We start from the raw sequence: 27,622 nt of genomic DNA, 5'->3' as shown, positions 1-27,622 counted from the left end.
AGGGCAGCTGCTGCAGGGCCAAAGGGCTTGTCCCAGGTGAGGACTCACGGCTGACTCAGCCAGGCTGGAGGCAAATCAGCCGCTGGAAAATCCTGTTCCCCAGCTTCCAGGCCACTGTCGGCCTGCTTCGGCCAGGGGCCTAGGAGTCAAGAAAACCGAACAGGGTCCTCTGTTCCCACCACCCCAACAAAGGAAAGACCAGGCCAGGCCAGACAGGGCCACTCGCTGTGTGCCAGGTAAGGTCGCTCAGCATCATTTAGACTCCAAGGGTTCGTTAAAGCAAATAGTGGTGCCCACCCCTCCCCACCCCCATCTGCAGTCTCCCCTTCCATAGCAACGACGGTCTGAAAAGAATAAATGGAAAATTCCGTAAGTAAACAATTGATAAGCTTTCCATTGCACGCCATTCTGAGCAGCGTGGTGAAATCGCGCACCGTCCTGCCTCATCTCAGGTGCCACGTGACTCACCCCTGTGGACGGTGTCTCCTCTCAGTCTGTGCTCCCGCTCCCTCGTTAGTCACCGAGCCGCCATCCTGGTTGTCACGTGGACTGTCCCGGTAGCGCCTGTGCTCCAGTCACCCTGATTTACTTAATAATCAGCCCGGATGCAAGAGTGGTGATCTGGCAATTTGGGTTTGCCAGAGAGGCCATACTGCTTCCTTAAAGCGAAAGCACCAGCTGCCCGCACACATCTTGTATTACAGAATATTGTTACACTTGTTTTACTTTGTTGTTACTGTTGTTACTCTTACTGTGCCTCATTTGTGAACTGAACTTTCTCACAGGTATGTATGTATAGGAAAAAAACATAGCACATATACACAAGGTTTGGTACTACCTGTGGTTTCGGGCACTCACTGGGGTCTTGGAATGTATCCCCGGTGGGTAAGTGGGGACTACTGTACTCTCACTACTCTGAGAGCTGAGGCTCAGAGAGGGTCCCTGAGGGTCACTCCTATACCAGAGCCTGTCTCTCACGCTTTCAGGGACGGGCTGTGAACTTGGCAGATGGCTGGACCACCGTTCAGAACAGGATGCTGGAGAGAGTGCCAATGGTGGGCAGCAAACCGTCAGACTTCCCACAACACCCCACCACTACCACCCAAATACCTAGGGCCACGGGCAAGGGCCAGCTTGCTCTCAGGCTCCACCCACCCCAAACACCACTGCCAGCTTGGGATCGCAGGGAACGGGGGACTCCTCCCTGGGCTCCCCCGATCAGTTTCCACGGCTTCTTCCTTTATCCGGTACCCAGCTCACACCCGCACAGCCTCAGTGAAGGCATCAGAAGCAAGGAATGGGGGAGAGACCGTGGAGTCATTTCTAATTGTAATGGGATTGAGCATTACCAACAGGAACCCTGGGAAGGGACCCCTCAGCTTTCTAACATGTAGGAAAGGTCTGATTCCTTTATGAACAAGTTGAGTTGTCTTCCAAGTGGCCTGTGCACGTTTTCTAATCACTCTCCTGAGCTCGTTTAACTCTTCAGAGACGGCTTTCAGAGCCACCTCTGACCAAAATTGATTAGTTTGGTTGACTGCCCCCAGTATTCCCCAATACAGGCATCCAAGGGACTTTCCTGTTTCCAAATCCAAATTCAGGTTCAAAAAAACCAAAACCTGCCCCTCTGAGGTCACTCCCAAGAACCCAGGCGGTCTGAGAAATGGCTGCATAAGAATCATACGACTTTCCCGGTTTGCTGGTATCCACCTGCCTTTGTGTTGCTCTCCCCTCTCCCTGCCTCCCATTCCTCAGACAGAAGGAGAGTGGGACATCCCCACCCACTCACCAGATCTGGCTCTGCTTTCCCTGGAAGTGGGCCCGTCTCTTCTCCCTCCCAGCAGAGCCCAGGCACTGGGACCAGCCCAGGCTCCATTTGCCCAACTAATGAGTCTTAAGTGTTTGGCTTGAGTTCCTGCCAGTGCTACGCCTACAGGGGAGGGTGGTGGGAGAGAACAGAACAAAGCTCATGCCAGCTCAACTCTGCTGGGCCCTGGGAAGGCTGGCACAGGGGCTGCATGGCAGACCCACCGAGATGCAGTCAGGCACCCATTTGAAGCCCCCTGCCTCTTTCCCCTCCACTTCAGGGGTTTTCCCAAAATGAAGGTTCCTGGCTCACCTACAGCATTGGAATTGTGGGGTGGGCCCAGGAATGCGCATTTTAATAAACACCCCAGTACTGTGATGCACAGTGAAGGGTAAGAACCCAGAATTACAGAGAGTTAGGCTTTGAGACAGTAGGATGCCAAGAGCCAGGCGCTTGGGTGGGGAAGGCCAGAATCGAAGACACATCCTAGAATGCATGGGCTGAAAGGCTAAGAGGACCCTTTATAGAAACCAACCCACTGGTGAGAAGGGTGAATTGTCACCAATATCCAGTTTTCTTTCTCTCTCTCTCTTTCTGGCCACAGAGTTAAACCACATTTTCCATGACCCCTATAATTAGCAGGGTTCATGAATTGAATTCTGGCCAGTGGAAGTGGGTCTCCTACAGCATGCTCTCTCCATTGGATGCTGTGCAGGACTCCAAGGCCTCTGCAGATATCTGGCTGAGTCACAACAGGGAAGGAGTCTGGGCTCAGAATGACTTTAAGGCAGTGTCCCCCCCACCAATCTTCCTGGACTGAGCAGTTTATTTATGGAAAATAAACCTTTGTATGTTAAGCTACTGAGATTTGGGGGTTGTTTCAATCAGCAGTCAGCCTTTTAGAACCAATACACCCATCTCAGGTACACCAAGCCCAGGAGTGCAAGGGTAGTGACACTCAATAGCAGAGCGAGCTCCTGGTGGGTCAGGGCTAGAACCTGCATTTCCCACCTACAGCCTTGGATAGGGTTATGGGGCACCATGACCACACACCACAACTGGGCAGCACCAATTCCAAAAAAACTTTATTGTTTCAGTGGCAAAATGTTATTGGTCTCTATGGGGCACCTGGCAGGGCAGAGGGAGACCTGGGGTGGGGCTGGGTTCCATCCATTACAAAATCAAAGGCTTTTATAAAAAATGTTATAAATTGGTATCAAAACAAAACCCAAGGGAGGCTGGAGGAGGAAGCAGAGAGGGAGGTGGGTACACGGAGGGAGGACCAGAACCTTGGACCACTAATGACGGAATCCAGGCCGGGAGGGAAGGTGTGGAGGGAAGTTGGGAAGGTGATACAAAGTGCATAAATGTGCCTCCCCAGACGCTCCTCAGACAGAGGCAGAGGGGGACAGAGGCTACAGCCTGGGACATGGGGGGGAAGGGGCTCCAGCCATCTCCTCGCCAGGGACCCCACAGGAACGGGCATTGCTTGAGACTGCCAGATGGGAAGGACCTGCACCGGGAGGGAAGAGAAGAGCTCATGGGAGCCGACCGTGGCGGGTAGAGGAGATGCTTCAGCTTCCTTCCCTGCCCATCGCGCTCTCCCCACACAGTCCTCCCCACACAGACTAGTTGTAAGGAAGGTCCCTGGTGAGTGCCCTGGGTCCCAGACCAGAAGGGCTGCGGAGCACATCAGGACAGCCACAGGGCCCGGGGACCATCCTTGGCCCAGGGAGGAAGGCTGGGACAGAAGCCCTCCTTGTCCATCAGAGGCCAGATGATAACACTTTGTTCTTTGGGCAAAACTGAGGGGAAGCCAAGGGACCCCCCAAGTCTCTGGAACTTGGTTCCATCTGCCTGTTTTCAGCCTGGCAGAGAAAGGGGAATGGAGAGCAAAGGGGAACCTCCCGCATCCTCCAGGGCATCCCCTGCTCACCCCTGAACCCCATTCCCTAACCCCAGCCAGGCCCGAGCCCAGGGACCTGCCCTCACCTCAGTGACTTCTCAGACCTTCTTCTTCTTCAGCTTCAGGGCTTGTAGCCAACTGGGCGATGATCCTTCTGACCTAGAAGGCAGACGGCAAAGGTCACAAAGCAACCGGAGGAAAGCTCAACAGAATGAGGAGAGGCAGGAATGAAAACCCCCACCCCAGTGAGAAGAGGCAGCCCAGGCTGGCTGCAGACAGGAACTCTGCCACCCTCTTAATACAGTTAATTAGGGGCAGGCTGACCTCCGCCCCGAGCTGCGGTTTTCCTCTACGTAAAGTGGGTTTCAGTCAATGCCCCGAGCTCAGGTCACCCACCCTGAGGATTTCTCTGGCTTCGGAGGTAAGGCGAGGGGCTTCCCCAGCCCTGGGACCTTGCAGGACTTGGAGCGCTGGAACGCGGACTCCTTCTGGCTCGACTTGCTGTCCACCAGCTCCCCCTCCTCAGCCGAGCGGTTCCGGGGGCGCAGCTTGGCCTGAGAGACAAGTCCAGTGCAGACAGATGTCAGTGGGACAGGCAGGAGCACTGAGAGAAGGGCAGGCAGTCCCCAGAGTCAGGCTCAAACCCCTCTGCAGTCCTTTTACCCAGATGGGTGGGAAGTCACTTAACGACAAACTTCCCTGAGCTGAGCTCTGCCTTCCACAGCAGCCCCCCAAAGAGATATGTTGAGTTCCGGCGAACTCAGCTGGACAAAGCCAGTGGTGATGTCCAGCTTTTGCTCTTTGTTCCCTCTGCCTGCAAGGCCTCCCAGCAACTCCTATGCAAGCCAAAGCTAAAAGCGAGTGCTACAGGAGGCCTTCCCAATCTACCTTCCTACCCCCCAGCACCCCACTGTTACGAAATAACTTCCCTCTTTGAACAGGCCCAGCCCTTATCTGCACCTACCTATGACCCCTAAATTTCTCCATTCACCAGAACTATGGACATGGCTGTGTCCCCCACTACCCCACGAGGTTCTGGGACATGGAACAGCCTTGTTCCTCCTTCCACCACACTGAACACAGAGCGAGCGCAGGGTCAGGCTGGGCCCTCCATGGAGAGCAGAATGAGAGGAGGAATGGGCAGGAGATGGGGGATGAACAGATGATGGAGAGAAGGAAGGCTGGGTTCGAGGGGCAGCGGCTGGATGTGTGTGCTGAGTAACTGAACGGTACCTTCAGGGCTGACGGGCTCAGGCCAGGAAAGAGGTTGACTTTCAGCCCCTTGGTGCCCAGGGACATCCGTGTCCTGCGGTTCTGAGGCTCCTCCACCACCTCCTCGTCGGAAGACGGCCCCCGAGAAGCTCGCGGCTCTGCAAGGGCCCAGGGAGGGCTCAGCAGAGAGCGACCCCAGGCCCCCACCCCCGGCTCACCCCCACATTGACACAGACATCAAAGAACTCACTGGCCCTACCCGTAGAGTCCTGGAACAGGCGTGCATCCGAGTCTGCCGCCTCCGACAGGCCCAGGGTACCGCCCGGCCGGATGGCCGGGGCCCGGTGCCCACGCTTGCGCCCCAGGCTGGCACGACTTCGATACACGGCACTGTCGAGGATCTCGGTGTCCTGCTTGAGACAACGGCAACACCACTGCCATCGCCGTCCCATGGTCCTGCCCCATCCCACGTGAACCCTTCAAAGCAGCCGCTGTGAGCAGATCCCTGTTCATGTGACTGACCCCCACCCTTCACCCCCCCCACCCACTCTGCCTCCTGGATTGAGACGGCTCAGGGCTGAGCAGCTGGAGGAGCCCCAGGAACCAGGCTCTGGCTCCACACACACACACACCCCCGTCCCCAATAGCCCATCCACTGCCCTGGGCTCAGCCTCCACTGACCTCGATGAAGGAGAAGTCCTGACTTGGAGAGCTGGGGGGAGGGCCTTGGGAGGGTCGCCGAGGGGGGTACATCGGACCCTGCTCGCCCAGCCCGGCCCCTGCAGGGCTCCAGGTGCCGTCCACCTCTTCTGTCCGGCTGGCTTCACCATCAGGCTGGGGCCTCCAGGAGGGCAGACGGTCCCTGAGGGGCTCCAGGGGCTCCCCTCGATCGGCACCTGCTGCGGTTTCTTCCTCTTCCAACAGGGTCCTCAGGCCCGAAGCAGAAGCTGCCGACTCCCTCCGGGCCGCTGCCTTGGAGCTGCTGACGGCCAGCATCTCCTCCAGCAGGCCCTGGGAGGCGGAGGGTGGAGAGCGGGCCAGGCAGCTGCTGCTGGGGCTGCAAAGGAGCCGGACCAGAGAACAAGGTCACTGTGCGGCCACATCTCCCTCCCACAAGCCCCTTCACAGGTCCTGTCTCCCCTCTCCTTCCCGAAGGGCACGGTCAAGACCACACACAACACAGCACAGAAGGGATGAGCGGGCCAGTCTGGCCGGTTCAGATCCTGGGTCCTCCACTTAAGAGACTTTGGGGGAGTCCCCTCCCCTACAAAAGCTTCTAACTTTACATTCTGTCAGGGGAATGAAACGAGAACCTGAAGCACAAGCCACCGCCTGGCACTCAGCGTGTGCCGATGAGCAGCAGCTATTGCTACTACTGCCTTCCACGTGGTCGGAGCTGCCTCAGTGTCCCGCCCAGGGGCACCTGCTTGGGCACACACTTGCCTGGGGATGAAGCAGCCTCTTCAGTGCCCCTGCCCGTGTCACCTCTCCCTGTGCCCGTCTCACAGAACATGCCAGGCCCTGCAGGCTGCTGTGTATCTGGACACACTGTTCCCTCGCCCGCCACAGGGAAAGCTTCCCCCACGGCCCCTCCACTCACTCTCCCTGCAGCTTAATTCCTCCGCCGAGGCTGGCCTGCTCCCCTCCCCGAGCCGCCCCCCTCCTCGGCCCTGCAAGCCCAGGGCTCCACCTGGGCCAGCCCCTGCCTCACAGGCTGAGGCTTTGTCCCCACTGCCAGTCTGTGAGCAACGCAAGGGCAAGGATGAGGCCGCTTTTGCCTTTGTTCCCTCCGCCCCTGGCCCAGCCTGGTCAGGAGCAGAACTAAGCAAATATTTGCTGAGTGCAGCAGCTTGCATCAGTGTAGCTTAGGTGTCTTCTGCCTGCTGCTCCCTCAAAACACAACACAAGCACATATGCACAGCACACGTGCACTCTCACCACCTCACACAAGAGCTCGCGTGTTGTCCAGCTGCCACCCCACACACGCAGACACCTCGACCCACTCGCAGCACACCTCAGGCAGGATGGTGTGCACGTCGTCTGTCACTCCTGCCAGCAGAGCCACGCCAACATGCACACACTCACACCATGCACACGCACACACTCACACCATGCACACGCACACACTCACACCATGCACACGCACACACTCACACCATGCACACACACACTCACACCATGCACACGCTCACACCATGCACACTCACACCATGCACACGCACACACCATGCACACACTCACACCATGCACACACTCACACCATGCACACACTCACACCATGCACAGGCATGGCAAAGGCTGATGGGAGCCAGGTCTTGAGCTCCCCATGGATTGGAGGGGTGGAGAGTGAGGCAGGCGATTCAGAACCAAGACCGAAGCGGGAGGGCTGGAAAGGATGTGTGCCAGTCTGTCCTTCCACAAGCTGCTGACAGATGGAAACTGAAGCAGTCTGGCAGGGAGGGAGGCGGAGGAGGCCGCAGCAGAAGTGCAGCAGCCTGGATGGGGGCCAAAGCCAGCTCACCCTGCTGCTTCAAATCAGGAGGCTGGGCAGGAGGGGTGGCAACAGCACCCCGCCCAGCCTGAAGAGGCCCTGCCCCAAGCTCTCCGGGTGGGGCAGAGAGCAGGCTAAGGAAGAGCCGAGGGGATGTGAAACAGTGACGGGTGAATGGAAAGATCCATATGCAGCCCTGGCTGGTGTGGCTCGGTTGGTTGGGCGTCGTCCTGTGCACTGAAAGGTTGCTAGTTCAAGTTCCGGTCAGGGCATACGCCTCGGTTACGGGCTCAATCCCTGGAAGGCAGCCAATAGATGTTTTGCTCTCACATTGCTGTTTCTCTCCCTCTCCCTTCCCCTTTCTCTCTAAAAACCAATCATTTTTTTAAAAGGAAGACCCACATCCAGAGCGAGACCTGGCCCCACACCAGGCGGGCAGAGGGCAGCCCTGGGGGAGGCCATGGGAGGGGGGGCGGGGACGCTGGGGAATGCAGTGTGACCATCCCCCTGGCCTGTCTAAACCCCGGAGAAGGCGTGTGGCTGGCACAAGGACCTGCTCCTCATCTCCAGAGAAGCTTCCTCCCTCTTGAGCACTCAGAGCACCTCTAACCTGAGCCCCTTCCTGGCAGGCAATGGAGACAGGCTGTGCTGAGCACGGCCACTCCAGGGCACATCTGGGTTCCATCCCCTACTGTGCCTATGGCCTTGGCAGTGTTACCGACCTGATCTGAGCCTCAGTGTCTTCGTCTGTAAAATGGGGATAACAGAAGTACCTAGACTTGGCTGGGTTTGTTGGCAGAAATGTGTGCTCAGCACATAGCTAACATTTGATACATTTTTAGCATAAGCATCATCATCCTCAACACAGGTTCCTGGCCTCAGGACTTGGCTCATCTTATAACCTCTATACCAGCGGTTCTCAACCTATGGGTCGCAACCCCTTTGGCGGTCGAATGACCCTTTCACAGGGGTCGCCTAAGACCATCGGAAAACACATATATAATTACATATTGTTTTTGTGATTAATCACTATGCTTTAATTATGTTGAATTTGTAACAATGAAAATACATCCTCATATCAGATATTTACATTATGATTCATAACAGTAGCAAAATTACAGTTATGAAGTAGCAACAAAAATAATTTTGTGGTTGGGGGTTACCACAACATGAGGAGCTGTATTAAAGGGTCACGGCATTAGGAAGGTTGAGAGCCACTGCCCTATACCCTTTGCCCCATCCGGATGCTGAGTCTCCTGAGGGCTGGACCCACCCGCACTCCAGGTGCACACCTGGGAATGGTATGTAGTAGATCTGCAAAAAGCGGCTTCCCAGTGTTCTAGGCTCCAAGACTCTGAGAAGGTCAGGGCTTGAGCTGGAATGATGTGTCTAAAAGGGAAGCAGCTGGTCTTGACCCAGAGACAGGAAGAGCATGCAGAGAGATGACCCCAAGGCTGGGGCCCAAGGGAACATGAAAGAGCCCACGGTCACAGGCTAAGGGTCCTTGTGCCAGCCACACTGCCTCCCTGGGCCTCAGTTTACCCACCCATGAATGAGTGATCTCTGAGGGTTCTCTCAGATTCTAAGAAGAGCCCCAAATGACTGCAGGTTTCTACAGGCTCATCTTATACCCTCTATACCCTTTGCCCCATTGGGATTCTGAGTCTCCTGAGGGCTGGACCCACCCGCACTCCAGGTGCAAACCCAGGAATGGTATGTAGTACGTAGATCTGCAAAAAGAGCACCTGAGACGGCAGGTTTCTACAGGCTCAGGGGGAGGGTCAGGAGATGGCCAGGGGGCCAGAGAGGGGAGGGGGCAATGCACCAGCTCTTGAGGGACCCAGGAGCGCCCCTCCCCCCAGGACAAGGTGGCCCTGGACACAGAGGAAGGGCCAAGCAGTCTCCCCACCCCCACGCCGGTCTTGTCATGTCACAGTTTGCCAGGCAGCATTCCAGCCAATGACCACACAGGAATGGTGACAAAAAATGTCCCCAACGGCCTCACTTTATAGGCACATCCACCCAAATCTGCAAAACAGGTACAACCACAGGTAGCAAGCACTTTTCCAGTGCTTACCAAGGGCCAGACAGATCTACCACTTCGCCCATGTGAACGCCAACGACCCGGTGAGCACTGGGAGTAAGTTACTCCCAGTTTACAGCCGAGGAATCGGAGGCGCTGAGAAGGCACTCACCCACGGTCACAGAGATGGTAACAGAATCAAGACCCCAACCTGGCAGATGGGCCCAAGGGCTACTCTGAACTACCCTCCAGGACTTCTCATTACCATGGGAACCTCCAATTTTTATCTTTAAAGAGTAACTTTCCAGAGCGTAGGATTTCTCTAAACCAGCTGCTCAGAACTCAAGAGGCCCTTGGCTACTAGTGAAGTTTGGGAAACACTGTGTTACAACAGTGATTTTCAACCTTTTTCACCTCATGGGACACATAAACTAATTACTAAAATTTTGCAGCACACCGGAAATATATATTTTTTGCCAATCTGGAAGAAAAAAGAAAAGGTATGGCCCTGGCCAGTGTTGCCCTCTGGTTAGAGAATCAGTCTGAGCACTAAAGGGTTTCGGTTTCAATTCCCGGTCAAGGGTGTGTACCTGGGTTTCAGGGCCAATCCCCAGGACAGTGGGGGTGCATGCAGGAGGCAAGCAATCTATGTGTCTCTCTCACATAGATGTTTCTCTCTCTATCTCTATCTCTCTCCTCTCTTTCCCTCCCTCCCTCTCTTCTACTCTCTCTAAAAAAAAAAAAAAAAAAGGAAAAAATATCCTTGGGTGAGGATTAAAAAAACACATACTCACACAAAATAGGTATAATGTTGATTCATTCACACTGGACGGCTATTGTTGTGTTGGCTATTGTCACTTTTTATCTGACAATCTAAAGGGAAAGAGGTCAGTGCCCCTAGAGTCAGGCATTGCACGTTTTAAAAATTCCTGCGGTGAAAACTGCCATTAGAGAAAGGTAAACATGCTTCCTCACTCTTCGGCTTTAATGGGTTGGTGCTTGCTAATACACACGCACTCACTCTAAGTCTCCGGGATGGCCACAGAGTCCCCAGCATTTTCCAAACTTGTAACAGCCACACATCCTGTGATTGAGACCAAAGCTCAGACAGCTGAGGACCCCTGCTTCTCTGCCACTAACCTCCTGGTCCCCAACCCAGTCCCCTCACCAGCTCCCACCAGGCCAGCCTCTCCCTCCATCCTAACCAAACGGAAAGATATTCCCTCTTTCCCTTCTTAAGAGCCACCACTGGAGGGGAAAGGTGGAGGGCGGTGGTCCCACTGCTTCATAGTCTGAGTCCAGAACGCGGTGGCCGCGCCTGACATAGACACATAGGAAAGACACACTCTGACTCTGTGACCTTAACACCCCTATTCTCCTGCGAAGTGGAGGGGTACTAATCCCTCCTGCTTCACCTGCAGCTGTGAAGATCAATGAGGTCAGGTGTGCAGCAGGGCCCTTGGGAACTGCAGAGTCCTGAGTCCCCAGAAAGGAAATCAGAGCAGCCACAGGCGCCCACATGCCGCAGCACCAGGAATGCTGAGGCTCCCCGAGTCCCACGTCAGAGAGAGAGGCTCAGAGATGTCCAGGACCCAGGAGCCCCTAGGCTCCTAGTCCCGTGCACTCGCCCCATCCCTCCTCCCCACGCTCCTCCAACTCCCTCTATAGCCTCAGCCCCCTGAGCATCAGCCTGGCCCCATGCTGTCCTTTCCTCTCCCCCTCCTCCTCCTCAGTCCCTAATGCTTTCCCAACCCTTCAAACACCTCCCCCACTCCCTCTAGACCCTTCCCAGTCCCTCCTGCCCCCCTCCCACTACCATCAGCCCACACCTCCCTTCCCTTCCTACATGGCTGGTGAGAAGCCCCAGGATTGGGAAAGGTCAAACATTCTCCGCAGTCAAGACAAGGAATCCAAATCTCAGTAGACGGAAATGTTAACAAAGAGATGCAATGTGTTGGGGTGGGGGGTTGGGGAGCGTGGGGAGACCTGGATAAAGGAAGGTGAAGAGAGTAGCCAAGGAACACATAGGCACAGCCCATGGACACAGACAACAGAGTGGGGAAGCCAAGGGAGGGGTGGCGGAGCTGGGTGGAGATGGGCAAAGGAGGGGAGAGAGAAGGGGGAAGGGGGCATCTGTAAATGTCAAGAAGATAATTAAAGAGACGCAATGCCTTTTTGCACTCTTTCCTGATGGGAAATCACCTCAGTTGGCTTTAGAACATAAAAGCTCCTGAGACAGACGGTGGCTGGCTCACAAAACTACCAACGTGTTCCTTGACAAAGTTCTTTTTCAGCCACTCTGCAGGGAGGCCAGGGTCATGTGGCCAGGAGTCAGGCCGCAGTGCCCTTTGGGTTCTTAAATTATTGCTTCTTCTGGGCCTTAAAACGGGGCCGACAAGAAGCACCACGTTCCTAACCCCCTGAGAGACAACGTGCCACTGTCCAGCCCACTCCAGACCTGGAGTGGCCAAGGCCAAGAAGGCAGAGTCCTTCCTATGCCCACGAAAGCACTGTGGTCCTGGCCCAGGAGCACCTGTGATGAGAGCTGAGAGGCCTGGAACAGCCACTGTGCTCAGTGGGAGTCTCCAGAGGTGGGCGCGCACCATTGCCTCCAGCAGTCACACTATGACGTCACCAAGGAAGCTTAAAGCGTGGGCTGCACGAGTAGTAACACCTCCAACATCACAGTCACCATTCAGACAGGTTGCGATTTTTCAGGCATCCGGCACACGTCCCCTCGCATCCGGCACACGTCCCCTTACCTGGCTCCGAAGCCAGGGGCTTCTCCCATCTCCATTCCGGGGTCTTCAGGGCAGGTCTCCAAGGAAAGCGAGGAGTCATCTTCGCCCTGGGTCTCTGGTCCACTCGTCTCGCCAACCCCCAGCTCCCTGGCCTCCATGGGGTCTGGGTCTCTGGCCTCCTGGCCAGGGCACAAGATGCCAGTGTCCCTGAGGCCGAGCTCTTGGCACTGGCTAACTTCTCCCACCCCATGCTCCCTGGCTTCACTCGGAGTCCCAGAGAGCTCCACATTCCGGAGCCCCAAGTCTTGGGTCCAGTCCATCTGCCCCACGCCGCATCCTCGTGGCTCCTGAGAACCGCCAGTCTCTAGGTCACAGGGCACCTCCAAATTCCTCAGGCCCAGACTGTCACCCCAGTCCACCTGGCCCACCCCATGCTCCCTGGAGCTGCTATCTGGCCCCACGGCCATGTTCCTGAGCCCCAGGTCCGGTGTCCAGCTTGCCTGTCCCACTCCACGCTCCCTTGATTTAAGGAAGTCTCCGGCCTCCACACCTGACCAGTTGGTCTGCCCCACGCCACTCTCTCTGGCCTGGCTGTGGCCTTCTGCCTCCCCCACCCCAGCCAAATCTCTGCCCCTCACCCCGACATCAGAAGTCCAGTCCTTCTCCCCAACTCCCATCTCCCTGGGCTCCTCAGAACCCCCAGCCCCCAAACGGCTAGCCAGGTCCACATCTCTCACCCGCAGGTTATCCGACCAGCCGGCCTGTCCCACGGCATCCTCCCTGGCCTCACTCGAGACGCCAGAACCCACACAACTGGACACTTCCAAGTTCCTGAGGCCCAGCTGGTCAGTCCAGTCCACGGGCCCAGTCGAGGTCTTCTCAGGAGACACAAAGTGGCCACCTCCCATCTTGCCAGAAGGACTCGGGCCAGCACCACTCACTCGGTCATGGCCAATGATCCCAAAATGATGGCTCCTCTTGGTAGCCTCCATGCAGAAGTCACCACTCCAGTCTCGCTGCCCTGGGCTGAAGGCTGCCTCTGGCTGGGAGACCACACCGAGGCTGAAGTCGCCAGCCCAGCCTCGCTGCCCCACTTCCCTGTCTTCCGGGTCGGCATCGCCTGGGCTCTGGTCCCCTGCCTGCTGTCTTCTGTGCAGCCCTTCAACCTCCTGGCTGGCACCGCTGTCCTGCCAGCTGCTCTGGGCTCTCGGTCCCCGTGCTCCGTCCTGGTTCTGGGGGCTGCTGGGGCTGAACAAGCCCCCCAACTCTCTCTCCTCTGGCTGGCCTGGGTCCCCGCTGGCCTCGCCCAGGCCATCTCCTCCACTCAGAGTCTTCTCAAACTCCTCATCCTGCTGCAGGGCTTCCTCGGGACTGAACGCGGTGCTCCGGGCGCTCACCCCGAAGCCTCGGTCCTGGGGGCTGAGGGCCGTGGCGCTGCCACGGCTGCTGTAGTCCCTCATCCAGGCACTCTTCCCGAAATCCAGGTCCGGCTGCTCAGCACCCTGGCTGCCAAAGATGCCAAGCGACGAGTCTCTCTTCCCAAACTCCTGGTCCTGCTCGTCGGCATCCTGGCTGCTGTACTTGCCCAGGTGGTCCTTCTTCCTCACTTCCTCCACTTCCCGGCTGGCATAAGCCCCCAAAGAGTCTCTCTTCCCAAACTCCCAGCCCTGAAGGCCGGCGTCCTGACTGCTGTAAGAACCCAGCACATCCCTCTTGCCGAATTCCTGGTCCTGGAGTTCCACATCCCGGCTGGAGAAAGTGCCCTGGGAATCCCTCTTTCTGAACTCCCAGTCCTGAACAGCCGGCTCCTGGCTCTGCTGAGTGCCAAGCGGGGCTGGCTTTCCAATCACCCGGTCCTGGGCTGGGAGCCCCCCGCTCCCCTGCGGGCTGCCGACCTCCACCTCCTCATGGACCTCCGCCTCCTCATGGCCAACGATGCCACACCTGCTGGCCCACTCCCTGGCGCTCCCTTCCCCTGCTTCTTGCCCACTCTTGCTGGACCAGTTCCTCTCTCCAAGGCCTGGGTCCCCTCTAGGGCTTGCATCCCTAAGGCCATAGTCCTGAGAAGTGTCTTGGGACCAGCTGGAAGGGCTAAAACTGCTGGACTGTGTATCTGCTGCAATCCCAAATTCACTCTGCAGATCTTTCTGGGCCCAGCCGAGGAGTCCCTGGGAATCAGAAAAGAGAAACAAAGAAACAATACTGAGAGTCAATCCAGAATGGGAGTCAGCACTGTCTGGTGCCCGAGCCAGCGAGCGCCACACTTTGGCAACAAAAAGCCTGGGTTTGTATCCCAGCTGTGTGACCTTGAGCAAATCAGTTAACCATTCTGGGCCTCATGGTCCTCATCCTTAAACAGGGATAACTCCTACTGCATGGGTGGTCAGGGAGGATTAAACAAGATCATTTAAGCCAAGTACTCTGCATAGCACTGGCTCGCAAAGAGCACTCAGCAATGGGTACTCAATCGATGACCCTGGGTCATGTTTACAGACCTTGGGCAACACGTGGCTACCAGCCAGGAGATAGGCAGCCTGGCTTGGTGGGTCTTCACAGGGTGTGGGGCACACTTTCTTTATGAAAGGACAAGACTCAAAGCCCCTTCACAACCTCCTTTCCACGGCGAGATTCCACCGCCACCCCAGCCCGTCTAGTCCTATGAGTTCCCAGCCCTCCTGCCCTCAGGAAAGCACCCACTGCCCGGCCCCCCCAGGAAGACCTCCCAGCCCTCCCTCACCCCGGCCCCGGGGGAGACAGGAGGGACAGCCTGACCAGGCAAAACTCCCAGCCAGGGCTCCACACCCGAACTCCCTGACTCACTCCTGAGGGCGGGTGAGCCCTGGCCTCAGGGCTGTGCAGCCGGCCGGCCTCATCCCGCAAGGCAGCGTTGGCCAACAGCCTCTCCAAGACAGACATGGTGTGCTCCCCATCCCCAAGCCGGGCCATGGCCCCTGCCCCCAGCACCCACCCCAGGCAGCTGGGTAGGCAGGGCTGGGCACTCCCCTTCGCCCGAGGTCCGGGCGGCAGGCGGCTCTGGCTCTGGGCTCACCCTGGCCCTACTCCCTCTAGAGCAGCTGCAGCTCTGGTGGCCCCGCCCAGAAGCCAGTTGAGTCACCCACATCCCGGACAGGCACACCTACTGCAGGACCGAGCTGGGTCTTAACTCCTTCCTGCTCCTCCTCTGCCACCAGCTCCCTCAAAAGGCCCCTGGCTCCTCCTCCCTACAGTCCCGCCCCTGCCAGCCCAGGCTGGGCTAGAAAAATACATTTCAAAAGCCACCTGGACTCCAGCCCTTAAAATGACAGGAAATGTGGAAGGAGAAAGGGCACTGGGCCCAAGCCCAGCCATCAACTCGCTGGGTAATCTTGCACAAGGCTCGCCGGCTCTGGACCTCGGCTGCCTGTCTACAAGGCAGGTCTTGAGCTCAACGGCAATAACTTTGAGCCCAGCCGAGGAGTCCCTGAGAATCAAAAGGAGAGAAACAAACTCATGATGTACTAAGTACTCATGATGAGCCAGGTGCCACTGTGAGTACTTTATAGGTATCATAGCTCCTTTAGTCTTTGCAATGACCCTCTTAGGTAGAGTTCATGACTGTTATTCCCATTTTACAGCTGCACAAACTGAGGCACAGGCAGGACAGTAACTTGCTCAAGGTCACACCTGGGCAAATAACAGAGCCAGATGAACCCAGGCCATCAGGTTCCAGCACCCACGCTCTAAGTGGCCACACTCCGTTGCCTTTCACAATACTAGTCCTAATAAAGGTTTGAACGCTCAGGATGTGCCAAGCTCAGGGAGTGTTCCACATCTCACTTTACCTGCAGTACAACCCTAATGTTATTATGAAAGGACTCTGACATTTAGAGGTTAGGGTACATTCCCAAAGCCACTCAGCTAGTGGATGCTGGAACTGGTACACACTCTGAACTTAAGCAGCATCCCTAGCCCCTGCCAACAGCTTTGCCAGACTGCACAGCTGTGAGGGACATGTCCATAGGTGCCCTGCTCATAGCTGTACCCCGAGCTCTAGACAAATGAAGTCCATTCAGAAAGAGCGAAGCCCATTGAAGCCCTGGCTTCCATCCCCAGGCCCCCGCCCGCCCTGTGCCCGTCCTCACCTCGGAGCAGGCACTTGGGGTCTGTGCGCCCTTCAGCTCAGGTCCAGCTCCCCGCCGTGCACTGCCAGCATTGGGGGGTGGTGAAGCCAGGAGGGCATCCAGCCAGCGGGAGTTGCTTTCAGGACCTGCAGGCTCGGGGGACGCCCTACAGGGGTCCTGAGCCTCTGTCCTGGGTTGGGTAGTCACAGCCCGGGCCAGGGTCACAGCCTCCTCCTCAGCAGGCCGTGCCTTCCCAGGGCCAGGGGTGTCAGCAAAGAGGACACAGGGCTGGTCAGGGGGTGCTGACTGCTGCTGCCCCAGGACCGGCTCCAGGACGGGCAGGGCGGCCTCCCTGGTGGCCAGAGGGAGTGGGGACTCTTGTCCGGCCAGGGGCTCCTGCTCCTCACACCTCTCCTCTGCCTGTAGCAAGGCCGGTTCAGGTGGGCCCCCTGTTGTTGGCAGAGGCTTGAGGGGATCAGCTGGGGATGGAGGCTGACTCTCCCCATCACCCTTTTGGTTTGGGGAGATACCCAAATCATCTGTCTGCACCCCAGAACCAGGCCTTCCTGGTCCCTCTGGAGCTGACCAGACCCCTCGCCCCTGCTGGAACGCTCCCTCCCCACTGGATGCAGCCAAGTCACCAGCCGCAGTGGCCCCGGCCTCCGCAGCCACAGCCTCGGCCTCCGCAGCCGCAGCCTCCGCAGCCGCAGCCTCAGCCTCTGCGGCCTCACTGGCTTCGGTGATGGGGGAGGGAGGCGGGGAGTCCAGCCGCCACACCCCTAGACCCGAAGGCCGAGTGGGGAAGGTCCATTCAAAGGACTGTGACAAGCTCCAGTTGGACTCTGTCCCACACCCAAAGGGACGCTCCAGGGCTGACTGGCCCCCCTGGGTTTGGAGCAGGTCAGCCAGCGAGCCCCCCAGCTTCTGTTCTTGGTCGGGCAGCCGGAGCAGACCTTCAGAAAATCGGCGCTGACCCAGGCCGGTGGGGCGGAGCTCTGCGTCACCCCTGGCCACCTCCTCACCAGACGGGAACGTCCGATCAGGATCAAGCAACTCACCCCCCTCCATCGGGGGCCGGGGTGAGGTGGCCGGAAGCTGCTCTGGGCTGTGGCTCCCCGAGACCTTTTCCACGGGCGGGCCACTGGGTCTGGGGGCATCTGGGGCTCCCAAAGCAGGGAGCCCTGGGCTAGAGGCATGGCAGGCGCCCTCATCTGGCAGGACCACGACTGGGGATGCTGGGGTCGCAGGGAGGCAGGGAGAAGGCCCTCTCCCGGAAGCTGTGGGGCTCTGGGCCTCTGGAAGATGCGAGTGGCGAGGAGAGCGTTGGAGGGGGGAGTGAAGTTGGGGAGACCCAGGGGCTGGGCCTGAGACTTCAGCAGGGAGGCCTGGGCTGGTGAACCCTCCATTCTCTGAGGTGGGGCCTGGACTTGAGGGGACCCAGGGCTTGGAAACCTGCAAGAGAAAGGTTGAGAGCCATCACGCACCTTCAGGTAGCTGGAGGGGACCCCTGCCAACCCCATAGAGACCACGGGTCAGCTGCTTTTTCACCTCTCACTCCACAGACAGGAGAAAAGTGGGGGCCTCTCAGGACAGCTGGGAAAGGCCCCAAGGATTAGGACTTCCTTGAGACCCTCTCCCCAGAAAACACACATAGCCCTACTCACACAGTATGACCCCACCACCTCAGGTGGGTCACACACTCCCACCCACCTATCCCAACGCTCCTCGAAGGATCTCCTAAGAGTCCATGGTTCATGGTCAAGAACACTGGCTTACAAAGGGGAAAGGAAACTTGGAAATCTGACCATCCGGGCATGTGGGGTTCTGCTTCAGAGCAGGACTCCCAGCCCCGGGCAGCTCCCAGGGCAGCTCAGGGATGCGGAGCTGCCCTCCCTGCTCGGGGCACCCCAGGTCCCAGCGCCGCCGACGGAAGCAGGCAGGCCCTGGGCTGCAGGCACGGAGTCACCGCACTGCCTCTCGTCAGCCTTAGGCCCTTCCATATGGGGGTCACTTGGCTTCTCGGAGCCTCAGCCTCCCCTTCTGTCCATTAGGGCTGGTGGCAACCACGTCCCCCTCACAGGCTTAGGAGAGGAGTAAGATTCGCACACGTGGCCTCTCGGGACAGGACTTAAAAAGGGTGGATGCTGTGGGATGATGGGGGCCAATGCTTTCAAACTTCACACATCTCCCACCCCCTCTCAGCTGCGACCTTGCTTCCCTGAGAATACAGAGGCCACGGCATGGCACGCCCACACCCTGCTACCTGACGGGATCCCAGGTAGTGAACTGTCCTTGCTCGGGGCTAAGGCCAACCCCTCCCCTCTCCCCTGCGTCACTGATTTTTTCCTCGGCTCCTGGATCATTTCCATCAGCACAAACTGCTCTGACTTCTTCCACCCTAAAAAGAAGAAAAACACTCTTGCCCTCACCTCTCTCTCTAGCTACCGCTCACTTTCTTGAACACCTTGTCTACGTTTACTGTAGCCCCAAACAGGCTGCTTCCTGCACCCTGCCACCTAACTGCTCTTGGTCAAGGTCACGATGTTTCCTTGTAGCTAAGTCCCATTCTCAGTGCACCTTCCTTGACCTGCGGGCAGATGCTGCCGGATGACCTACCCTCCTCTCCCCTCCCACCCCACAGCCCTCCTCTCCCCTCCCACAGCCCTCCTCTCCCCTCCCACAGCCCTCCTCTCCCCTCCCACAGCCCTCCTCTCCCCTCCCTCCTCCCGCATTCTTCCTCCCATCATGGAAGCTGGCTTCCTACAGCCTCCATGACTCCACCCTCGCCAGCTTTCCTCCCACCTGGCGGCTGCTCCATCCTCTCCTCCATCCTCTCCTCAGCTGGGCTGGGCTGGGCTGGGCTGGTCTGTGCCTCAGTCCTCTTCCCTCCAGAGGCTCACCCACTCCCCTGGTGATCTCAGCCGGTCTTAACTACGAGTCCCTGGAGCTCCAGACTCAAATTGCCCACTGCCCACTCAACATTTCCACGTGGATGTCGAAAAAACATCTCAAACTCAACTAATCCAGAAGCAAACTCCTCCCATCTCCTCCCATCCCACTTCACCCTTCAAGTCCCCTCTCACTAAATGGTAACCTGGTCCTTCCAGTTGCTACGGCCAAAAGCCCTGGCGTCATCCTTGACTCTCGTGTGCACGCTCTCTCTATCTGCCGTCAACCTATCTGCAAACCCTGTGCCCAAACTGACTTTCAAATTCCACCCAGAGTGACCATTTCTCACCATCTCACCACAGGCTACCTCCAGGGTCCATCACCTCACCCCTGGATTACTCAAACAGCACCCAGCTGGCCCCTGCTGCTGTTCTTAGCTCCCTGCAACCAAGAGGGCATGGTGACTCTTTACAACTCTCCTCCAAACCCCTCACTCAGGCCAAGGTCCTCCCAGTGGCCTGCAAGGTTCCAGGCGGTCAGTCATCACCTCTCAATCCTCACTGCCACCCCGCTGCTCCCCTCTCCCTGCGACCCGGACAGCCTGGCTTCCTTGCCAGGAAGGTACTGAGTCCTTCCAGGAGAGCACTGGAGTCAGACAATTCAGAGCCTGCCTCAGCCCCTGGGTAAGTTACTTAACCTCGGTGAGCCTCTCATGTGTGACTAACAGGGCCCACTAGCTGCAGTGATCGCAAGGATTAAGCCAGTCAACATTCCTGGCACATGCCCAGCACACAGTAGGTACGTGACTGACGGCAGTTACGATGGATAATTATTCTTATAACGAGCAGCCTCATGGCCTGAACCACACTGGATCAAGAGCACTGGCCTGGGAGTCAAGAAACCTGAGTCCCGGGGCCAGCCCCTGGGCAAATCACCTCCTCCATGACCCTCAGTGCCCCATCGGAACCAGAAAGAGATAGAGCAGATGACCTCAGGTGACCCTTCAGCTTTAAATTACTATGAGTCCAAGTCATAACGGAGGGTAACTCACGTCGGTAGGTGGCTCAGAGCTGGCCGGCTGAGCCAGGTCCCCATTGAAGGCCCGGTCCAAAGCAGGGTTCCTGGGAGGGAGAAAGACAGGAAATGTAGGCACAGTATTAAGAAGCCCGTGACAGATGAAAAAGGGGGCAGAGCTATGTTAAGAGTCTGCCTAAGTGACTTTAGCAGCACCCAAAGTTAACCGGCCCAGGCATTTCCTCCTGAGCCCTGCCTGGGACCACAGGGGACAGAGAAGCTATCCAGTTTCCATGGTGAAAATGGCCCAGGAGATAGTGCCTATTCCCTACCTCTATACCCAGGGTTAAACTCCCCTAATCCCTTTAGAAAAACCATCCTGGAAGCCCACACTCCCCAGTGATTCCCTAAAAGATCACCCTCCTTCCCCTAGCCCCTAAGGGGTTAATGTTCTCCTCCGGCCAGGGAGAGTACAGCTGGCCTGGCTGCCCTGCCAATACTTCTAGAAGGAGCGAGCACAGGGGGAGGGAGGGGGGCAGAGTGATTTTCCAAGGTTGAAGTTGTTCCTCTGAAGCTCTGCTTGGAGCCAGGGAGGGGAGGATAGAGGGCTGAACCCAGCCTGGGAGCCCTGGCCGTGGACAGAGAAGGGTTAATCCAGAGCCCTGCCCTCCAGGTACTTTCAGGTGAGAAAAGGGCTGGGCTGGAGGGCAGGGTAGGGCAGAAGCCTCCAGCTTTGGGCTCAGCCCCAACCACAGCAGCCCTGCCCTTCACAGCAGCAGGAAGGGGAGGGGAGCCTCTGGGCCCCCGCACAGCCACCAAGGGCCCAGGGGGTCAACAGTGCCTCAAGCAGGCGCTCCCTGTCCTGGGGATGGCACTTGAGATCCCTCGGCCTCTTCCTCCAAGCCCCTGTGCCCACCACCCCAAGAGGCACCTCCTGGCCAGCCTCCTCTGCACTGGCAGAACTCTGGAGAAGGGTATTACACTCAACCATCTCCAGCCCGGCCGTAATCTCTGCTCAGTGACACTAGCTGGCCTGGGATCAAGGTGTGTTCACATCTTATCTCTCCCATCAGACTCCTGCAGGCAGACCGTGCCCTTCTCATCATACACCAGCACCTCCTGGTACACTGCTCCGTACACAGTAGGAGCCAGCAGCTAAGAGCACGTGTGCTTTGGAAATAGACATGAATTCAAACCTCAGCTCTTCTTAGTAGCTGAGGAACCATGGGAAGTCACTTTTGAATCTCAGTTGCCTCATCTCTAACATTAATATTCCCTTCACTAAACCGAATGGCTGTGGATTAAATGAGGCAAAGTTCAGCTCTTGGCATTAAAAAGAAACTTCCATACTGTGCATCTGAACTCTCCATAAATGCCCATCAACTCTAAAGAAAATTACAACTTTAAGGAGAATCTAGTCATAACACCGTCTGCTGGCGAAAGCTTTGTAACTTAGACCAGGGCCTGCCTGCACTCACAGCACACAACGGACCTAACAGTGAAGGTCACAGTCCCAGATGGGGCCACCTCCTTCATCCTCCAGAACGCAACGGCCTCCCGCCCCTCACCTCTCCTCGGGGGTCTGGCTGTGCTCTTCAGGGCACTCTGTGGGAGACTTCGCAGACCCCTCCTGGGACCATTCCCTGGAGAGGGTCCCACCATCCTCATCCACAGGACCAGTAGCCACACCATAGGTCCTGGGGCCGTATTTTGAGCTACCATCGTGGTTAAAGGTGAGGCGGGAGCCCCAGAGGCGGTCAGAGCTGGTGGGGACCTCCTTCCGCGGCTGCTCCATCTTGGCCAGAATCTCTTCCACTGTGGTGGCTGCAAAGCGCTCAGAGGCTGGACGGAAGGGGGCGGGGGCCTTCCGCACACCCCCTGGGGCAGCACATCGAGCCGGGGGTGTCAATGGAGGCATCTCTTCTTTCCCAGCCTCCTCTTTCCCAGCCTCTTGGGTGGCTTCTCCTCCAGGAGATGTCTCGGCCGGCGGTCTTGGTGCAAAGGGAAGGGGACGCCTGCTGCCACCGTAGGGCTGGGGTCCTGCCAGCATGTTCATCTTCCGGGCAGAAGGCAGCTCAGCCAGAGGACCCCGGGGTGGCCGCGGCCCAACAGACACCAGCAGGCTGGGCTTGGCAGGCAGGGCTGGCTTGGCAGGCAGGGCCCGGGGTTTGGGCTTGACAGGAGGTTTGGCCCGAGGGTCACCTACCAAAAGGAAAGGGTTGGTTGGGGAGGCTGTCAGAAGAACCAGGATGTAGACTTCTTCATCTCCTCCCTATTAACTCAAAATGTTTGCAACCTTCAAGGCACAAGCCAAATGTCACCTCTTCCATGAAGCCTTCCTTGGTTTACCATACCTATCCCAGAAGCACCTTCTGTCTCCAAATTCTCAAAATGTTTATTCAATCCCTCCTGTAAGCTAAAGCTATTTAAGGGTCCAGCTGACACCTTATTTGTCCCTGTACCCTACTCTGCATCTAACACGTTATTACTAAACTAGGGGCCCGGTGCACGAAATTCGTGCACTGGGTGTGTGTTGGGGGGGAAGTGTCCCTCAGCCCAGCCTGCCCCCTCTCACATACTGGGAAGCCCTCAGGCGTTGACCCCCATCACCCTCCAATCGCAGGATCGGCCCCTTGCCCAGGCCTGATGCCTCTGGCTGAGGCATCCGGCCCGGGCAGCGGGGACCCGCAGCTGCAGCGGCCCCGCGATCGTGGGCTTCGCTTTAGGCCCAGGCAAGGGACCCCTAGCTCCCGGGACTGCCAGCTTCGACCGTGCCCAGCTCCCATCGCTGGCTCCACCCCTACTTCCTGCTATCACTGGCCAGGGCGGCAAAGGCACCTGATTCTCCGATCATGGCTGGGGGGCAGGGCAAAGGCGGCCCCCCAGCTCTTAGCTCCCCCCTGGGTTTCCGATCACTGTCAGTGGCAGGGGGCTTCTTCCTGCTTTCCCTTTCGCCTCCCTGCATTGTGCCTACATATGCAAATTAACCGCCATCTTGTTGGCAGTTAACTGCCAATCTTAGTTGGCAGTTAACTGCCAATCTTAGTTGGCAGTTAATTTGCATATAGCCCTGATTAGCCAATGAAAAGGGTAGCTCGTACGCCAATTACCATTTTTCTCTTTTATTAGTGTTGATGAATGAATGAATGAACAAATGAGCTAATAAACGAATGCTACCTACCCATAATCAAGCCCTCAGCCCAACATTTCTCCAATCTAGTCCTGTCCTCTTGCATGACACTCTACCATCCTGCCATCCACAGCAAACCTTTTATCCCAGCTGAGCCTCCCTACTCTGCCTCCTGGCTGTCCCTCCCCCAGGACACACCCAGGCCACCTCCCCAGGTGTGTGATGAGGAATGCAAACTTATTATTGACCTAACCCACAGAGAAGTAAATCTGCTGCAGGAAAAGAAAACACGATTAGGAACCTACCTTCTATATAAGGCATTCCAAAGCCAAATAAAAGACCTTAGGATTACTCATTGCCGTGGCCCTCCTAACAGAAACCTCTATCATCCACTCATTCAGCTCAGCCTAAGAAAGGAGTCTAGACAGGAGCCAGGAGGCCTGGGTTCAAATCCCTATAGGTACACGTCACTTCTCATCGAGGCCCCCGCCTCCTCCTCGCAAAACACTCGCATTACCCACATCATTTTGAAGGTTAGCTTGTTCTTATCTGCCGTAGATCTAAGACCTCTAACTGTTCTAAAGGGTCTTACCAGGAACTGAGAACCTTCCCAACTCATCCTGCACTCCTCCCTCCCACCTCAACAGAATCATCACTCCCCTTGCCCTTCCAAGACAGAATGCGGGTTCAGCCTCCACCCCTCTCACTGCCCTCCCCGCCACCCGGCTCCACCCTGCACCCACAGGCACCTACCTGGCTCAGAGCCAGCAGATACCAGCTCCTCCTCCATTTCCCGGGGTGGTGGGGAAGCCATGGCTGTGCCTTCCCTGAGAACAGACACTTTCATCACATTCGGCAGAACCTGCATGAGAATTGAGAAGTGGAGGGTGTGAGTAGGGGCAGCCGAAGACCCGGGAAATACGAGGGAGAAGGCGAGAGGGTTGGGCGTTGGCAGTTGGCTTGGCCAAGGGAAGCCTGCTACTTCTAGCAGAGGCAGAGTGTGGGACAGGAAGAGGGAACTTCAGAGCAGGTGGGAGGTCAAGGGAGGCCCCCAGCAGTCCAACCTCAACTCTTCCCAGATCATTCCCTAACTCTGGTCTCCTCGCCACAAAGTCCTGGAGCTTCAGGGAGCTACCTACTCTTCCCTCCCCTGCTGAGCTCTCCAAGACACCCCACTTACTGTTCCCAGGGCCCCCCTCGGGTGCAGCAGCCTGCTCGAGGTGTCTACTCAGGGGCAGAGCGAGAGGGCCCCAGAGTCTGAAGCCTCTTCGTGAATCACTTCATGGGAGACGGGAAAAACCCGCTCCTCCCCGACCTGGGGCTCCACCCCACAGCCTGCCTTCCCTTTCCCGCTCACCCTCCTCCCCTCCCTCCCTCCTGCAGCTGGGAGTGGCTCCCTCTCCCCCCTTCCTCCTCCTCGGTCCACATCCCTGCCCCAATCCCGCCTCCCTCAGAGCTGTCTCAACCAAACACGGAAAAATAAGGAATAAGAAGTAAACATCTGGAATACATTTTTTTCTTTAATTTCTCAATTGCTTTGGCTTCAGCACGGAATTTGATGAGGTAAAAGCCAGGGCCTAGTCCTGTTGCCATAGCAATGGCCTCCCACTGGATTTCCAGAGCCGTGCCAAGAGGAAGGAGGAGCCGGCCCAGGCTGGGCTGGGAGAATGGGACAGGGCTTGAGAACATCCGGTGGCGGGGTGGCCTGGGGGAGAGGGGGGGAAGACTCCTGGGGTTTCCCCTTCTAGGACAGTCAGGGTAGGACAGCCACAGCCTAAGCACTGGTGATACTTGGGTGGCCCTCGCTGGCCTAGGATTGGCCTGAGGGGTTTTGAGGGGCAGAAGAAAATTTTAAACCCAGTGACACAGCCCTATATAGAAGTCACTGGGTGTCCCTCCTCTAAGCCTGAACCAGGAGGGAGATTGGGGTCTGATTCAATGCTGGCTGGGTCTACCCGCTTCCAGCTGTGTGCCCTCAGGCACAGGGCTTACCTCTCTAAGCCTCGGTTTCCCCAGGTGAAAAGTGGAGTCAGTGTGACTGTTGGGAGACTTACGGGGAAAAGATGCATGCAAACTGCTTAGCATAATGCCTAGCACATAATACGCGCCCAATAAATGTTGGCCATTATGAATGCAGTTCCATTCAGTGTCACCAATGAGCTAACATCCTTGGTAACCACCTCCTCCTCTCCCCAGACCATGCCTTCACTCCCACAGGGCCCAGTCATGTCACCTGCTCTTCAGACACTCCACCACCTCCTCAGTTCTCATCCTGGCTCCTGAAGCACCATCCCACCCACAACACCCCCCACCCCCACCCCAGGCTCTCCAGCCTGGGGGACAGAGTGCTCCTCCCTCTAGTTCCAAAGGAAGGGGGATGTTTCCTAACACGGGGTACGCACAGAGCCCCTGATGAAAAATCTAACCCCCTCCAAACAGCAATGGGCACAGCAATGGGCACAGCCTTCCGCAGAGTCACCCACTCCTAGTCTGGGAAGACAGCACCGAATCCAAAGAAGGGCCCTCTAATGCCCACCATTTGCAAAACCCACCCACCCTTCACCTTTGACCCTGCCCCATCTTGTTTCAAAGATGGAAGGGAGCAGAGAGAAGAGGGTAGAGAGAAATCCAAGACTGTCCATTCCCTTGGTCAGCCAACTTGCAGGGCGCACTGCTCACTATGGGTGGGTGAATAGCTGTGCAGAGCCAGGCCAAGTGTGCATGGGGGAGGGGCCCATGATAGGGAAAACAAAATTAAAACACAAGACTGTTTCCTTGTCCTTGAACATTATTACATGGAACATGGTGTGGGTGATTAGAAATGGAGACAAACTGGCCCAGCACCGAAAAACGCTTTCACCTGGGGGCCTGAGGGACACCTCTGCAGTATGAGGGCGCAGCAATGAAGCGGGGCTCGGCTTCCCCAGCCGAGGGGATCCCACCGCAGCTCACAGGGCCCCGTCAGGAAACCCAGGTGCCAGAGCCCTGGCTGCAGAATCACAGCGGCTCTGAGCACTCCCCACCCCAGGAATCGGGGGCTGCAAGGGTTGGGGAGAGGTCGGGCAGTTCCAGCCGGGGCAGGGGCCCAAAGGGACTTCGGCGCAAGCGGGGTTGCCCCTCTGGACCCTAGGATCTCTGCCCGGACCCGGACCCAGAGAGGTCGGCAGGGATGGCACATGAACTGCTGGAGGAGGGAGGGCCAACGGAAGACGGAACAGCCAGGGTGAGGGGCCGTCTGGAGAGGCCCAGTGGGAAAGCTGGGGACAGAGGGGACGGCAGCAGCCGAGGAGGAGGAGGAGAGGAGGGGGGCGGAGGGGGCGGGGGCGGCGGCAGCAGAAGCGGAAGACCAGAGCGCGGGATGCGAAGCAGCCGGCGAAAAGACGAGGGACCGAGGGCACAGACTGGGTGGGGGCGGTCTGGGGGGCTGGGGGCGTGCCGAGGGGTCCGGGGGAGGGGGCTGGCGCGGATCTGGGAGCAGGGAGAGGGAGGGTCCCTCTCACAGCTCCGCCCACCCCCCAGCCCCGCCTCAAGTCCTCGCCCCTTCCCCCCTTTCTTCTGGCTCAGCCAGCACGAGCTGCAGGCCGTGCACCCCCGCCCCCGCGCACACGGGCCCGCTCTCACGTGCCCTTCGCTTCCTCCGCGCCCCTGGCCACTGCAAACTTTCCTGCTCACGGCCCTCCCCCCCCCACCAGCTCCACCTCAACCCAAGATCCTGGCTGGAAAGCGCCCACTCCTTCCATGCCTCTCCCCCGCCCCCAAGCCGGGACCCCGCCCCCTCCTTCGCCCTCCCGCCTGCCCCCGCGCACTCACGCGCTCCCCCGGGATCCGGCTCCGCTCGGCTCGGGCTCGGCGCCCCGACGCCACTCTCCGCCACCGCCGCCGCTGCAGCCGCCGTCACCGCCAACCCAGCCAGAACGAGCCGCCGCGGGGCCCCGCCCCCGGGCCCGCCCAGGACCACGCCCCCGAGCGCCTCATGAATATCCATGAGCCAATGGAAACCCGGCGTGGAAAGCCCGTGCCGAGCTCGCCTGACCGTATGCAAACAGGCGCGGCCCCGGCCGTCAATTATTCATGAGGCTCGCAAATGAGGGACCCGCCCCAGGATCCGACCCGTGAAACTGACGCAATTCAGCCGCTAATAGTGTTGGGGCAAAATGGCCACTGAGACGACGGCCTAGAGAGGAAATCTAAGGCGACGGCGCCATCCTCAGGCCCCGCGGCCCAAACTGATTGCGGCACCATAGAGTCACGGCGGGAAAGAAGGGAACCGCGGGCCGCGGGAGACTTCCTGTGGCGACACCTGGGAGCC

The 27,622-nt window shown here is 57.8% G+C and overlaps 1 protein-coding gene across 9 annotated transcripts; it reads right to left on the bottom strand.

Annotated features, from left to right (window-relative positions):
* Positions 1 to 2,871: 2,871 nt before the first annotated feature.
* TNKS1BP1 (tankyrase 1 binding protein 1) lies at positions 2,872 to 27,278 on the bottom strand. Of its 9 annotated transcripts, none has more exons than XM_059709355.1 (12): positions 27,124 to 27,278; positions 24,067 to 24,186; positions 21,752 to 22,385; positions 20,221 to 20,290; positions 16,302 to 17,732; positions 12,202 to 14,348; positions 5,607 to 5,982; positions 5,176 to 5,338; positions 4,947 to 5,083; positions 4,110 to 4,267; positions 3,800 to 3,872; positions 2,872 to 3,320 (listed from the first exon to the last, which is right to left on the bottom strand). In XM_059709355.1, exons 2-11 carry the CDS (start codon positions 24,179 to 24,181, stop codon positions 3,812 to 3,814), a joined length of 5,292 nt encoding a protein of 1,763 aa, XP_059565338.1. In that variant the 5' UTR covers positions 24,182 to 24,186; positions 27,124 to 27,278; the 3' UTR covers positions 2,872 to 3,320; positions 3,800 to 3,811. The 9 variants fall into 9 exon arrangements, 8 of the variants coding, with proteins under 8 accessions (XP_059565338.1, XP_059565340.1, XP_059565339.1 ...); XM_059709357.1 differs by having other exon boundaries at positions 5,185 to 5,338; XM_059709356.1 differs by having other exon boundaries at positions 5,176 to 5,335.
* Between the last annotated feature and the right edge of the window lie 344 nt (positions 27,279 to 27,622).

This window comes from Myotis daubentonii, chromosome 9 (assembly GCF_963259705.1).
Source record: "Myotis daubentonii chromosome 9, mMyoDau2.1, whole genome shotgun sequence".
Taxonomy (NCBI): Eukaryota; Metazoa; Chordata; class Mammalia; order Chiroptera; family Vespertilionidae; genus Myotis; species Myotis daubentonii.
This window is presented reverse-complemented; position numbering and strand designations above follow the sequence as displayed.